Source organism: Cornus florida, unplaced genomic scaffold, assembly GCF_030987335.1.
Source record: "Cornus florida cultivar Cherokee Brave unplaced genomic scaffold, ASM3098733v1 CherokeeBrave_3.0.0_Hap2_Chr02, whole genome shotgun sequence".
NCBI lineage: Eukaryota > Viridiplantae > Streptophyta > Magnoliopsida > Cornales > Cornaceae > Cornus > Cornus florida.
Genome location: NW_026775572.1, coordinates 57,088,466 through 57,103,646, shown reverse-complemented (window position 1 = coordinate 57,103,646; position 15,181 = coordinate 57,088,466). Strand labels below are relative to the sequence as shown.

The 15,181-nt window shown below is 34.5% G+C and overlaps 1 protein-coding gene across 1 annotated transcript; it reads right to left on the bottom strand.

Annotated features, from left to right (window-relative positions):
* Window positions 1-879: 879 nt before the first annotated feature.
* Window positions 880-9,793, bottom strand: LOC132296269 (uncharacterized). The gene is made up of 2 exons (XM_059794480.1): window positions 9,606-9,793; window positions 880-1,051 (listed from the first exon to the last, which is right to left on the bottom strand). The coding sequence occupies exons 1-2, from the start codon at window positions 9,791-9,793 to the stop codon at window positions 880-882; spliced, it is 360 nt and encodes a 119-aa protein (XP_059650463.1).
* Window positions 9,794-15,181: the final 5,388 nt, after the last annotated feature.

The window sequence follows — 15,181 nt, the reverse complement described above, 5'->3', positions numbered from 1 at the left end:
TTTTGGGAGTGGATTTTTAGGACAACTTTTTACCTGACTTCCATTTCTTCCATCTAAATCGTTTTTTACGAAAGGATTTCTATTGGTCAGGTCGGCTTGGCCCACAACCTATTTTCCAATTTTCTTTTAGAATCTTATCACAACACTTTTGTCCATAGGTAATGTTACTGATTTGATTCTTAACTTGCCTCTTGGCTCTGTAAACATAATTGATTTGAAAACCAAGATTGTCATCTTTTCTGATTCGAATTAAAAAGTCTGGGTTACCTTTTGTGGCTATTTTATCCTAACGAGTGTTCTGTGCTAGTAACTGGTAGGAGGAGAAAGTACTTTATGAAAAGCTCAACATACTCATCAAAGGGACAAAAATCACATAATTCAATTTTTAACAATGTGAAATTTGGGTCATCAGTCACCAGGGTTTCTCCTGAATTACTGCATAATTCTTCCTTCAGAATTTTAGCAAACTCACGAAGTATTCCTTCGAAGTCATTAAAATTAGATAAAAGGGCAGTTTTTTTGCTCTTTTCCTTTGGAAGATTGATCCCACTGTCTTAACCATCCTAGCACATCACCTTGAAGGGTTGTTGTTATGTAGTCAAAAAAGCGATCTTTTCCCCAAGTGGCTTTATAATTATTGACAAGGATGGCGCGCAAGTGATTGTGCCCACTCATCAAATAGTTTTTAAATGATCTTTATACGGTATATATATGTGTAAGATCAAGATAGGTGCCATTTTGGTCAATCGGATTTTTGTTTAAATCGTCTTTTCTTGTATAGGATGGACTTGGTTTGTCCGGATTCTCTACTTTTGTAGCAGGGGAGAACAGTTTCTCTTTCTAGAAAATTTTCATAAAAAGATTCATCTAAAACAGTGTCTAATTCTCTTTTTTACTAGATGAAGCTTCTTCAGGCTGTGATTTAGCGTGAATTTCTTCATCCACAGATTCAGATTGGTCTGAAGAATCATTGAATTCTTCAGAGCCTGATTGATCAGTAAGAACATTGATTTGTTCATCTGATTCATCTTCAGATATATTTATTTGATATCTGAAGTTAGTAAGGAGATCTTCATATTGTAAAAAAGTATCTCGAATCTGATTGATAATATGATTTCTCTCATCAGTAGATAAATGAGGTTTAACATACAGCTGTCTTAAACAATCTAAAATTTTTATGATGTTGTCATACTCATCTTTGTTGTAACTTCTTGATGATTTATCATGAAGTACACAAATATTTTCAGTTCAATAATAATGGCTTTTTACCTTTAAAATGGAAGTAGAAGTAGATTGTTTATCTACTTTCTTGGATGGATCTGGTGGTTCTGGATCACGCTGATAAAGATTAGATAATTTTGATTTTTTTTAGTTTTTCTAAATCAAGAATCATCTTGTTGATTTTATTCTTCGTATCCATGTTATCGCCAGATCTATGAGTTGAGTTAGCATATCTAACTTCTCATTAAGAAGCACCACAGCTTCTTGCATACAATCAAGAGATGACTCTATTTGAGTGCTTGATGTATGTAAGTTATTCTGGAACTTGTTATTCTAGTCGTTGACCATATCAATTAAGAAATTTATTCCAACACCAATCTGGTTTAGATTGAGCTGTTCTAAAGTTTCTAAGTGAGTGATATGTGAATGTAGATTTTGGTTTTTTCCTACTATATTACATATACAGTCTACTGAAGTATTTCTGTCATGTGTCATATGTGAACTGTCAATGGTTCGTAAGACCTCTTAATACTGTTTAGGTGCCGAAAAACTGGGTTTCCTTAACAAGCCTAAACGTATCACAGACTATAGTCAAACAAAGAAGATATGGGCTTAGAACAGAAATCAAGTATATACGATTTATAATAGTTGACAAGCACAATAAAAGATACTGAAGTAGAAAAACTGTGAAATAAATAGAAGACAAACTTACAAGACTAGTCCAAGCTCGTAAGAGAGGCTCTGATACCAATTACAAAAGAAAGCGAAAAATATAAAAACTGAGAGATATTACAAGAGGGAGAGAGAGTAATAAGAAACTTCAGATGCTCTTCTAATTACAAAGCATCCCCTTAGATAGAAAAATAAAATTGACTTTTACTATTTGGTGAATAGTAAAAAGTGTTTTTTACTATTCATGAATGATGTTCAAATAAGATCGAATCTGTTTTTACTGTTCATGAATAGTATCTTGTCTCTACTTTTCACTGTTTATGAATAGTAGATCTGACATATCTTCTTGTCGTATGCTGGGTTGTTGTGCAGTTGTACAGTAAAAAGATGTCATCCCTCCATTGCGTTGATGAGATTATGTAGTTCATATTCATCTAATGGTGGAGTGCTTGATGGATTTTGAGCGAAATGTTCAAGCCAATCAATGTCTGTTTGTTCAATGTCTTCTTCCATCACAGATTTTGAAAAGAGGTGGATCATTCATATTATCTTAAATCACTGTGAGAGCTTTATCCTTGAGACTCAGCATACTATTGATAGCCAGAGTGATTGGATTAATCTTTTCTGTTATTTGATATGAATTCAACAATGGGTTATGTTCAAATTCTTTATCCTCTGTGGTTTTGAGAAACCAGATCTGATATGGCTGGAATTTTTTTTTTTTTTTTCTCACCATCCAATGGAACTTGAAATCCAGAAAGTCATGAGGCGGCTGAATTTCCAATGTGATGTTGTCTTGTAGATCATGGATCTGATCATGGCTGGAAGGAGTGTGATGTTGTCTTGTAGATCATGGATTTGATCATGGCTGGAAGGAATTCTAGGAGGATGAGTCATGAGATGAGAAGGTAACCTTGTTAGTACTCCCTAATCAATTTATTCCATTGACCAATAAAATCTAGAAATAATAAAGAGAGATAACTTGGGAATGGTTTTCCCAATGTAAATCATGTCAAAATGGTTTATTTCTTTATGATTGTCAATATAAAATTGTTGTATTGTAGAAAAATGATCTTCTGTTTTTCTGAAGATAATTTTAAAAATATCATGAGTGAATAAGTCCCTTACTTTTTCAAGAAGACAAATTCGTTTGATTTTCTAAAAAATATTGCTTGGAAAATCATACTCAATTAGTTATGCTAGCTGTAAAAACCAATTAATTTGAGATAACGAAAAATCTTTTTCCCAATCAACGGTTAAGCATATTTGTATGCAAAGCTGTTTTAGTTGTTCTATCATTGTTGTTTGTTTAGCAATAAGAGCGGAAAAACAACTCAGGTGTTGCCTGAATTTCTTTTTGTGATCAATTTGATACATTTTCCACGCTCCATTGATTTCTTCATAAAAATTGTTTGGAACTCTAGGATTGTAAAAAAAATTTACTTTTACATTCTCTTGGGTTTTTGAAAAAACCTTTTATGAGTTAAACAAGGCTTGACCCGCATTGTATAACATTTTTTGTGCTTCTATAAGAGTGTCATATGCCTTAAAACATGATCCATAATAATTTCTTATCTGGGCATGACAATCGTCCCATGTTGCATAGATTCCTGGTTGAAATCCTGCAAAAACTACAAACCATTTGTTTATGCCTTGTGGTTGTGAAGATGCAACTGGTTGTTTAGCCTTTTTAGCTATAGTAATCCAACCATCTTAAGAAGGCTTTTTGCCTTTATCATTCATCTGTAGAATAAGAAATATTGTTAAATATTTTTGTATGATTCCTGCTTAAGTAATCTGCAAGAAAATTGTTAGTGCCTTTAATATATTCTATAGTAAAAGAATATTGAGTAATAACATTGTACCATTTAAGATATCTTCCTTCCAAACAATTCTTTTTGTTTATAAGGAAATCTTTTACCCCTTGGTTATTGGTTCTGACAATAAAATCTTCTGGGACTAGATAAATGTAAAATCTTTTAATAGCTAATTTAATGGCCAGAAGTTCTTTTTCATAAATGATATCATTCTGTTCATTTGATTTAAATTTACCAGAATTATAACCACAAATCAATTCTTCTTTTTGAAGCTTTTTTGAGATATGAGTTTTTCTAGCTTGTATGTTATGATCAGTGAAATCAGGTTCTTCCCATTTTTCATTGGGAATAACCTTCAAGATGTATCCCTAACATAAGTCTGAGACATCTGTTTCAAGAATAAGTTTATCCCCTGTTTGAGGAAAATAAACTTCTGGAATGTTAACCAGATCTTTTTTGATATGTTGAACTATTCTTTTGGTGTCATCAGTCCAGTTAAAAGTTTTATCCTTTTGAAATTTCTTTATCAAAGGAATTTCTTTTTGAGACAAATCTTTAATAAAGGAGCAACCATAATTCAAGATTCTAAGAAAACTTTGAAGTTGCTTTTTATCTTGAATAATGTCAGGAAAATTATGAAGTTTTACAACAATGTGATCTTGTAGTTTTAGTCCTCTTTGAGTTAAAACTAATCCTAAAAAATCAATAGTCTCTTGTTCGACTATTATTTTTTAAGGTGACAAAATAATTCCATGTTTTGAAATTGCAAAAACAAGTTTTAAATGCTTTTTATGATCTTCTCTTGTTTTAGAGAAAACCAGTATATCATCGATGTAGACAATAACAGAATCTTTAAGGTTTTTAAAGATAATATCCATCCACCTTTGATATATTTGAGGTGCAGTATTGAGACTGAATGGCATTATAGTCCACTGATAATGACCTCTTGGTGTACTAGAAAGCAATTAATGGCTTTGACTTTTTTTGTCAATTCTAATTGCCAAAACCCAAATTTACAATCAAACTAGCTGAAGATTTTTGCTCCACGAGTGTGATACCCCCTAATTTCAGAACACGGGTTGATCAAGTCCGCGCATAAAATTAGGGAATATCAAAACAATTAAAGTATTTAAACAAGCACGGATTACAAAATGAAATAAAGAATAAAATAAAACGCTGAAGAAATCCAATTAATAGTAAATCCATTAATAACTTCCAAATGGTTACAACTCGGGAATCCCGTAACTCAAGGACCCCTTAACCAAAAGTTACTATTTAGAATTTCAACCAAATAAATACTAATATCAACTGAAACAAAACTAATATCCCACTTTTAAATAAATAGAAGGAATGGATAAGTCCTCCAGCTGCGGATCCTCAACCTTGAGATTTGACCGTCTAACAACCTGAAGAATAAATCGCGGGTTAAACCCTACGAGCAAGTTCTCTCTACCAAGCCTCTGAAAACCAATAAACAGATCATCTTTACCAAAACCATCCCTAATTAAGCTTTAACTTTAATATACGATGCTACAAATATATATAAATACTTATATATATAGTACAAGAATCCTATCTGTTAATAGGGCATTAAATTGTCAAAACCACTCACCAATAATTAATTATCAGTCATACCTAGACCAAGCCCCCCCCTTTTATAATTTTCTCATAAAGTAAACCCCACTCACCTTAACTCCATCCTAAACAGTAATTTAGTCATTTAAACAATAACTTACAATTTGAGGAAAAATCCAATAAATCCAAAACCCAATAATACTTTTGATCATTTAAATTACATATCCAAAATTTAAGCTTTGACAAATTATCCATGTCTCCACCACTATTATTTTATTGACATATACAAAATAATACACTAACCTGTATATACTAGATTATTCTAGTCATAATCCAACCTATACATACCATAACCTTAGATGGCACTTTAATCATCTAAACATATAGCAATTTAAATGTGCACCGGCAAATCAACCATACCATTTATAAATATATTTATTTATATACTAGCAATTCAATCATGCTTCCTTAAGTATATTTACTTATACAATTGACTAGCAATTCAACCATGCTTCCCATATATAAAATTTAGTCATAACCAATAAGGCAGTATATCAAAGCCTTTGGCAACTCATCCATGCCTACAAATCAACCATTTACTAACTTTAAACTTAACTCTAAGTTTAATTATACATAGACTTCACATACATATTATAAGCATGTCCCTAATTTACTAACCGAGTATCTATTACGATTTTAAATCAACCATACCATCCACAAATCAAGTCATACCAAATAAGATTTATAATTTTTAATAATCCTAAATGATATATATATACACATATATTTTATAGTATATATATGTGTATAATACATTCCATATTAATCGTTGACTATTTAAAATCATATCTACATATATATACATGTGTACACCTCCTTTCATGGCAAAAATATTTAATTAATTGTATTTATACAAATTACTTGCTACTAAGTATCTTAGTAACACTCTGAGGCTCTCAGAATACCAAGAACACACCCTTAAATGATTAATTTTAACCCTAACAAGCTTAAGATAAATACTGAAAATTCACCGGACTCCCAAGCAACTTTCCAGGACATCACACGCATCCCCACGCGCCTCCACTCGCCGCCACATACTCCTAGACTACTCACACGCACCTCCACGCGCTTCCCTTTACCGGCAGGCGCGTCCACGCGCCCTCACGCGCCTGAGCCACTCTCGGCGCGTGTTGGCAGCTTCCCATTGGTTGTCCTTCCGTTTCTTGGTGAGCTCGCCCACACCGTGTCATCTCCCAACATTTAATGTACATCCAATGGCCAGATCTTGAAGGCATACCAACTCCCCATACATCGCGCCACACCAGATCATCATCCACCATCACCATCACTACCAACAACCCAGATAAGTGAGTGCACCATTCTCCTATGTATACACACACACTGGAACATTCCTATTTCATCAGGACCATCTAATTATCCTGATTTGAGGCGCACCATAGCTATATGTACATCGCCGCACCGAATCACCACCCCTTAAATGATGCGCCGATTACACACACCCCCAGTACATATATATATATATATACAATACATATATAAATATATATATATATATATATACAGAATATATAAAAAATAACTTCTAAAATCATAAAATAATTCCAGAAAATTTCCATAAAATCCCAGAAAATTCTAGAAAAATCCCCCAAGCTTGATTTTATTATTTTGAGCCTAACTGAACATATATAATTAAATTAAGATTTATTTAATTCAATTCATCATGCTACACAAGGTTAAAGCAATCTATAAAAATTTCTCAAAATAAAGTTTAATTAAACTAACCTCACATACAAGATTTTAAATTATCAGAACATTACATACATATATTCACATGTTTAAATCTAAAATTTTGTAAAGAATAAGCATGCTCCTCTAATCCGATTAATAATTTATTTTTAATTAATAAAATAAAAATATAATTTTGATACTCAAGGTGATAGGTTTATGAATTTTAAGAGGAGAAGTAGAGAAGAACTCGCCTGTCTCTTCTAAATCCGGCCTCCACTTTCTCTGATCCAGCTTCCTCTTTGTTAACCCTTTTTTTTTTCCTTCTCTCTCTGACTCCTTTATTTTTCTAACGTGAGAAAAACTCCTAACCCTAAAGTCTAATGTGTCTATTTATACACATCAAAACCAAATCATTTTCCCATTATGATTAACATATAAAATAAATAATATTTATCTTTTAAATAATATATATACATACATATATTTTAATATAAATATATATATTACCTTCCATATATAACCATTAGTTAAATAAATTATATATACCTATATATATCAATATATATTTATATTGACATATATACCCCTCCACATGATTTAATAATGAATTCAATTTATACACATGCAATTATATACGTATAATTATACAAAGATAATTATTAAATATCCTCACACCCATGGGCCTTTACTAATTAACCCAACAAGGTTTCCTCCAAGCCCAATACCACATCCGTTGGTCCAACTTCCTCTAATCCCAATCCAAATAATTTAAATACCTAAAATAATGAAATTAAATTTAATAACTACCAATAATTAACAATAAAGTTACACCAACATAAAATCACGCAAATCAAATAAACAATTTACTAACTAGCATTCCACAAATCAAACACCATATAAATTTAACAAATATAATTACAAAATATAATTTAATTAAAACAATACAATTTACCTACGCACTTAATTAAATAAAACAAATCACAACTATCAAGCACCTAATTAAATAAAACAAATCATTTAAAATAATAATAATAATAATATAATATAAATTAATTTAATTAATAAATCCTTTTTAAAATATCGGGGTATTACATTCTTCCCCCCTAACAAAAGGAATTTCATCCTCGGAATTCACGAATCCATGAAATGAAATTTTGATTATTTGTCCCAAATTTTCATTTTCCCTTATTCCATTGTTTACCATGTAAGATATCTAATATGTAAATATCTATAATAAAATGCTCACAATTGTGTAAATTACTTAAACACCTAGTGGTGTAATATACCAACAGTCAATGATTTGTATATATATGTATAAATATATATCACCATCATAAGCCAAAACCATCCAAATACTAATGAACATGATGCACTTATATCTACTAAGTCATTTCTACATCTACCTTGAAATAGAAAACATACCCTCAATTCTTCTGAGGTACCCATGCATTGCAAGGTGTGGCATTGTACGCCATGCCCTGATGCAACTGTTGTATAGGCTGTCCCTGCGGTGGCGGTGGTGCTGGTAAGGCCAGAAATGTCTGAGCCTACACACGTGGAATCTGTGGAGTAGGTAATGGTTGCCACTGTCCCTGTTGCCCATGCTGTTTCTGAGCCAACCTAGGACACCGTTTGGCTGAATGCCCATAATCTCCACACTTATAGCAATGACCCCTAAATATATTTGACTGCCCCTCCTGGTGATTACCCTGTAGCTGTCCCTGTCCAGTCTGAGGTGCTCCAGTCTGCTGAGTGGGAACTCCCTCTCTCTGAATTTCTAAATTACCCTTGTGCTTCTTCCAAGGCTGCTGGCCCTGGAATCTGCCCTTGTCATTCTGTCGGTTCCCATTATCATTCACTTTCTCGACTGGCTGATTAGCAAAGTTTTTGCCACCCCACTTCTCAGCCCTAGTCTGTCTGAAATCTTCATTCAGCTGATAAAGCTGCAAAGCTGCGTCCACCACTTGAGCATAAGTAGTGTAGGCTGGACTACCAGTAATAGCTCTCTTGATAAACCACATCAGTCCCTTGACGAAACTGTTGCCCTTCTTCTCCTCTATATCCACTTCCTCCGGTGCAAAGAGAGATAAGCGTGTGAACTGCTGTTCATACTCCGCCACTGTCATGTTCCCCTACTGCAGATTAAGAAACTCAGTCTTCATGGCTGCCCTAACTGCATAAGGGAAATACTTTTCTTCAAAGCGTGCACTAAACTCATCATAAGTCAATGCCATCCTCTCCTCTATGGTGGTAACTGACTCCCACCACTACAGTGCATCCCCAACTAGCTTGAAGGTAGCAAGCATCTGCTTCTGAACCTCCGTGCACTGAACCAAGCGAAGATGTCGCTCAATGTCCTGTTTCCACTGGTGAGCTGCTCTCGCATCGGTGGAACCCATGAACTCAGGTAGACTCCCTTTTGTGAAAGAACTCCTGGCCTTCCCCCAAGTATCAGTCTGAACAACCGGTGCCGGTAACAGTGCCGGCTGTACCTAAGGCTGATTCCAAAGTGCAGCTGTTACCCCAGCTTCTATAGCCAGAGCAATGAGGTCATTGATGTGAGGAGGATACTCTGGATCCCTGCCCAGAGCCGAAGCCTGCTGAACTTCCTCTTGCTCCTCCTGAAGCTGACCCTCATCCTGAAACCCAAGTCGTTGCTGCTCTTCCTCAATTTGCTGACGTTGCAGGTGTTCTTGCTGCCTACGTGCAGCTCTCCTCTGTCGACTATTCAGATTCTGTCCTCTTCCAGTGTTAACCATGCTGTTAACATAGAAAGACAGACATCAGTACGATTGTAACGGACCGTAAAGGAATACAATGAATCCAAAACTTAAGCTCTAAATAAAAGAGTACACAACGCGGAATTCACATAACACAAGACACCCAAGGGACACTTGAACCTGGAGTGCTCTGATACCAACTGTGATACCCCCTAATTTCGGAACACGGGTTGATCAAATCCGCGCACAAAATTAGAGAATATCAAAACAATTAAAGTATTTAAACAAGCACGGATTACAAAATGAAATAAAGAATAAAATAAAACGCTGAAGAAATCCAATTAATAGTAAATCCATTAATAACTTCCAAATTGTTACAACTCAGGAATCCCGTAACTCAAGGACCCTTTAACCAAAAGTTACTATTTAGAATTTCAACCAAATAAATACTAATATCAACTGAAACAAAACTAATATCCTACTTTTAAATAAATAGAATGAATGGATAAGTCCTCCAGCTGCGGATCCTCAATCTTGAGACTTGACCTTCTAACAACCTGAAAAATAAATCGCGGGTTAAACCCCACGAACAAGTTCTCTCTACCAAGCCTCTGAAAACCAATAAACAGATCATCTTTACCAAAACCATCCCTAATTAAGCTTTAACTTTAATATACAATGCTACAAATATATATAAATACTTATATATATAGTACAAGAATCCTATCTGTTAATAGGGCATTAAATTGTCAAAACCACTCACCAATAATTAATTATCAGTCATACCTAGACCAAGCCCCCCCTTTTATATTTTTCTCATAAAGTAAACCCCACTCACCTTAACTCTATCCTAAACAGTAATTTAGTCATTTAAACAATAACTTACAATTTAAGGAAAAATCCAATAAATCCAAAACCCAATAATACTTTTGATCATTTAAATTACATATCCAAAATTTAAGCTTTGACAAATCATCTATGTCTCCACCACTATTATTTTATTGACATATATAAAATAATACACTAACCTGTATATACTAGATTATTCTAGTCATAATCCAACCTATACGTACCATAACCTTAGATGGCATTTTAATCATCTAAACATATAGCAGTTTAAATGTGCACCGGCAAATCAACCATACCATTTATAAATATATTTATTTATATACTAGCAATTCAACCATGCTTCCTTAAGTATATTTACTTATACAATTGACTAGCAATTCAACCATGCTTCCCATATATAAAATTTATTCATAACCAGTAAGGCAGTATATCAAAGCCTTTGGCAACTCATCCACGCCTACAAATCAACCATGTACTAACTTTGAACTTAACTCTAAGTTTAATTATACATAGACTTCACATACATATTATAAGCATGTCCCTAATTTACTAACCGAGTATCTATTACGATTTTAAATCAACCATACCATCCACAAATCAAGTCATACCAAATAAGATTTATAATTTTTAATAATCCTAAATGATATATATATACACATATATTTTATAGTATATATATGTGTATAATACATTCCATATTAATCGTTGACTATTTAAAATCATATCTACATATATATACATGTGTACACCTCCTTTAATGGCAAAAATATTTAATTAATTGTATTTATACAAATTACTTGCTACTAAGTATCTTAGTAACACTCTGAGGCTCTCAGAATACCAAGAACACACCCTTAAATGATTAATTTTAACCCTAACAAGCTTAAAATAAATACTGAAAATTCACCGGACTCCCAAGCAACTTTCCAGGACATCACACGCATCCCCACGCGCCTCCACGCGCCGCCACATACTCCTAGACTACTCACACGCACCTCCACGCGCTTCCCTTTACCGGCAGGCGCGTCCACGCGCCCTCACGCTCCTGAGCCATTCTCGGCGCGTGTTGGCAGCTTCCCATTGGCTGTCCCTCCGTTTCTTGGTGAGCTCGCCCACACCGTGTCATCTCCCAACATTTAATGTACATCCAATGGCCAGATCTTGAAGGCACACCAACTCCCCATAGATCGCGCCACACCAGATCATCATCCACCATCACCATCACTACCAACAACCCAGATAAGTGAGTGCACCATTCTCCTATGTATACACACACGCTGGAACATTCCTATTTCATTAGGACCATCTAATTGTCCTGATTTGAGGCGCACCATAGCTATATGTACATCGTCGTACCGAATCACCACCCCTTAAATGATGCGCCGATTACACACACCCCCAGTACATATATATATATATAAACAATACATATATAAATATATATATATATATATATATATATATACAGAATATATAAAATAACTTCTAAAATCATAAAATAATTCCAGAAAATTTCCATAAAATCCCAGAAAATTCTAGAAAAATCCCCAAAGCTTGATTTAATTATTTTGAGCCTAACTGAACATATATAATTAAATTAAGATCTATTTAATTCAATTCATCATGCCACACAAGGCTAAAGCAATCTATAAAAATTTCTCAAAATAAAGTTTAATTAAACTAACCTCACATACAAGATTTTAAATTATCAGAACATTACATACATATATTCACATGTTTAAATCTAAAATTTTGTAAAGAATAAACATGCTCTTCTAATCCGATTAATAATTTATTTTTAATTAACAAAATAAAAATATAATTTTTGACACTCAAGGTGATAGGTTTATGAATTTTAAGAGGAGAAGTAGAGAAGAACTCGCTTGTCTCTTCTAAATCCGGCCTCCTCTTTCTCTGATCCAGCTTCCTCTTTGTTAACCCTTTTTTTTTTCCCTCTCTGACTCCCTTATTTTTCTAACGTGACAAAAACTCATAACCCTAAAGTCTAATGTGTCTATTTATACATATCAAAACCAAATCCTTTTCCCATTATGATTAACATATAAAATAAATAATATTTATCTTTTAAATAATACATATACATACATATATTTTAATATAAATATATATATTACCTTCCATATATAACCATTAGTTAAATAAATTATATATACCTATATATATCAATATATATTTATATTGACATATATACCCCTCCACATGATTTAATAATGAATTCAATTTATACACATGTAATTATATAGGTATAATTATACAAAGATAATTATTAAATATCCTCACACCCATGGGCCTTTACTAATTAACCCAACAAGGTTTCCTCCAAGCCCAATACCACATCCGTTGGTCCAACTTCCTCTAATCCCAATCCAAATAATTTAAATACCTAAAATAATGAAATTAAATTTAATAGTTACCAATAATTAACAATAAAGTTACACCAACATAAAATCACGCAAATCAAATAAACAATTTACTAACTAGCATTCCACAAATCAAACACCATATAAATTTAACAAATAAAATTACAAAATATAATTTAATTAAAACAATACAATTTACCTACGTACTTAATTAAATAAAACAAATCACAACTATCAAGCACCTAATTAAATAAAATAAATCATTTAAAAATAATAATAATAATAATATAATATAAATTAATTTAATTAATAAATCCTTTTTAAAATATCGAGGTATTACATTCTTCCCCCCTAACAAAAGGAATTTCGTCCTCGGAATTCACGAATCCATGAAATGAAATTTTGATTATTTGTCCCAAATTTTCATTTTCCCTTATTCCACTGTTTACCATGTAAGATATCTAATATGTAAAGATCTATAATAAAATGCTCACAATTGTGTAAATTACTTAAACACCTAGTGGTGTAATATACCAACAGTCAATGATTTGTATATATATGTATAAATATATATCACCATCATAAGCCAAAACCATCCAGATACTAATGAACATGATGCACTTATACCTACTAAGTCATTTCTACATCTACCTTGAAATAGAAAACATACCCTCAATTCTTCTGAGGTACCCATGCATTGCAAGGTGTAGCATTGTACACCATGCCCTGATGCAACTGCTGTATAGGCTGTCCCTGCGGTGGCGGTGGTGCTGGTAAGGCCGGAAATGTCTGAGCCTACACACGTGGAATCTGTGGAGTAGGTAATGGTTGCCACTGTCCCTGTTGCCCATGTTGTTTCTGAGCCAACCTAGGACACCGTTTGGCTGAATGCCCATAATCTCCACACTTATAGCAATGACCCTTAAATATATTTGACTGCCCCTCCTGGTGATTACACTGTAGCTGTCCCTGTCTAGTCTGAGGTGCTCGAGTCTGCTGAGTGGGAACTCCCTCTCTCTGAATTTCTAAATTACCCTTGTACTTCTTCCAAGGCTGCTGGCCCTGGAATCTGCCCTTGTCATTCTATCGGTTCCCATTATCATTCACTTTCTCAACTGGCTGATTAGCAAAGTCTTTGCCACCCCGCTTCTCAGCCCTAGTCTGTCTGAAATCTTCATTCAGCTGATAAAGCTGCAAAGCTGCGTCCATCACTTGAGCATAAGTAGTGTAGGCTAGACTACCAGTAATAGCTCTCTTGATAAACCACATCAGTCCCTTGACGAAACTGTTGCGCTTCTTCTCCTCTATATCCACCTCCTCCGGTGCAAAGAGAGATAAGCGTGTGAACTGCTGTTCATACTCCGCCACTGTCATGTTCCCCTGCTGCAGATTAAGAAACTCAGTCTTCATGGCTGCCCTAACTGCATAAAGGAAATAATTTTCTTCAAAGCGTGCACTGAACTCATCATAAGTCAATGCCATCCTCTCCTCTGTAGTGGTAACTGACTCCCATCACTACAGTGCATCCCCAACTAGCTTGAAGGTAGTAAGCATCTGCTTCTGAACCTCCGTGCACTGAACCAAGCGAAGATGTCGCTCGATGTCCTGTTTCCACTGGTGAGCTGCTCTCGCATCGGTGGAACCCATGAACTCAGGTAGAGTTCCTTTTGTGAAAGAACTCCTGGCCTTCTCCCAAGTATCAGTCTGAACAACCGGTGCTGGTAACAGTGCCGGCTGTACCTGAGGCTGATTCCGAAGTGCAGCTGTTACCCTAGCTTCTATAGCCCGAGCAATGACGTCATTGATGTGAGGAGGATACTCTGGATCCCTGCCCTGAGACGGAGCCTGCTGAACTTCCTCTTGCTCCTCCTGAAGCTGACCCTCATCCTGAAACCCAAGTCGTTGCTGCTCTTCCTCCATTTGCTAACGTTGCAGGTGTTCTTGCTGCCTACGTGCAGCTCTCCTCTGTCGACTGTTCAGATTCTGTCCTCTTCCAGTGTTAACCATGCTGTTAACATAGAAAGACAGACATCAGTACGATTGTAACGGACCGTAAAGGAATACAATGAATCCTAAACTTAAGCTCTAAGTAAAAGAGTACACAATGCGGAATTCACATAACACAAGACACCCAAGGGACACTTGAACCTGGAGTGCTCTGATACCAACTGTGATAACCCCTAATTTCGGAACACGG

Coding starts and splice junctions, on each gene's coding strand:
- LOC132296269 (XM_059794480.1), bottom strand. CDS start 9,793: ATGGTTAACACTGGAAGAGGACAGAATCTGAATAGTCGACAGAGGAGA. Junction 1,052..9,605: donor GCTCTGGGCAGGGATCCAGA/GTATCCTCCTCA, acceptor TACTAACTTCAG/ATATCAAATAAATATATCTG.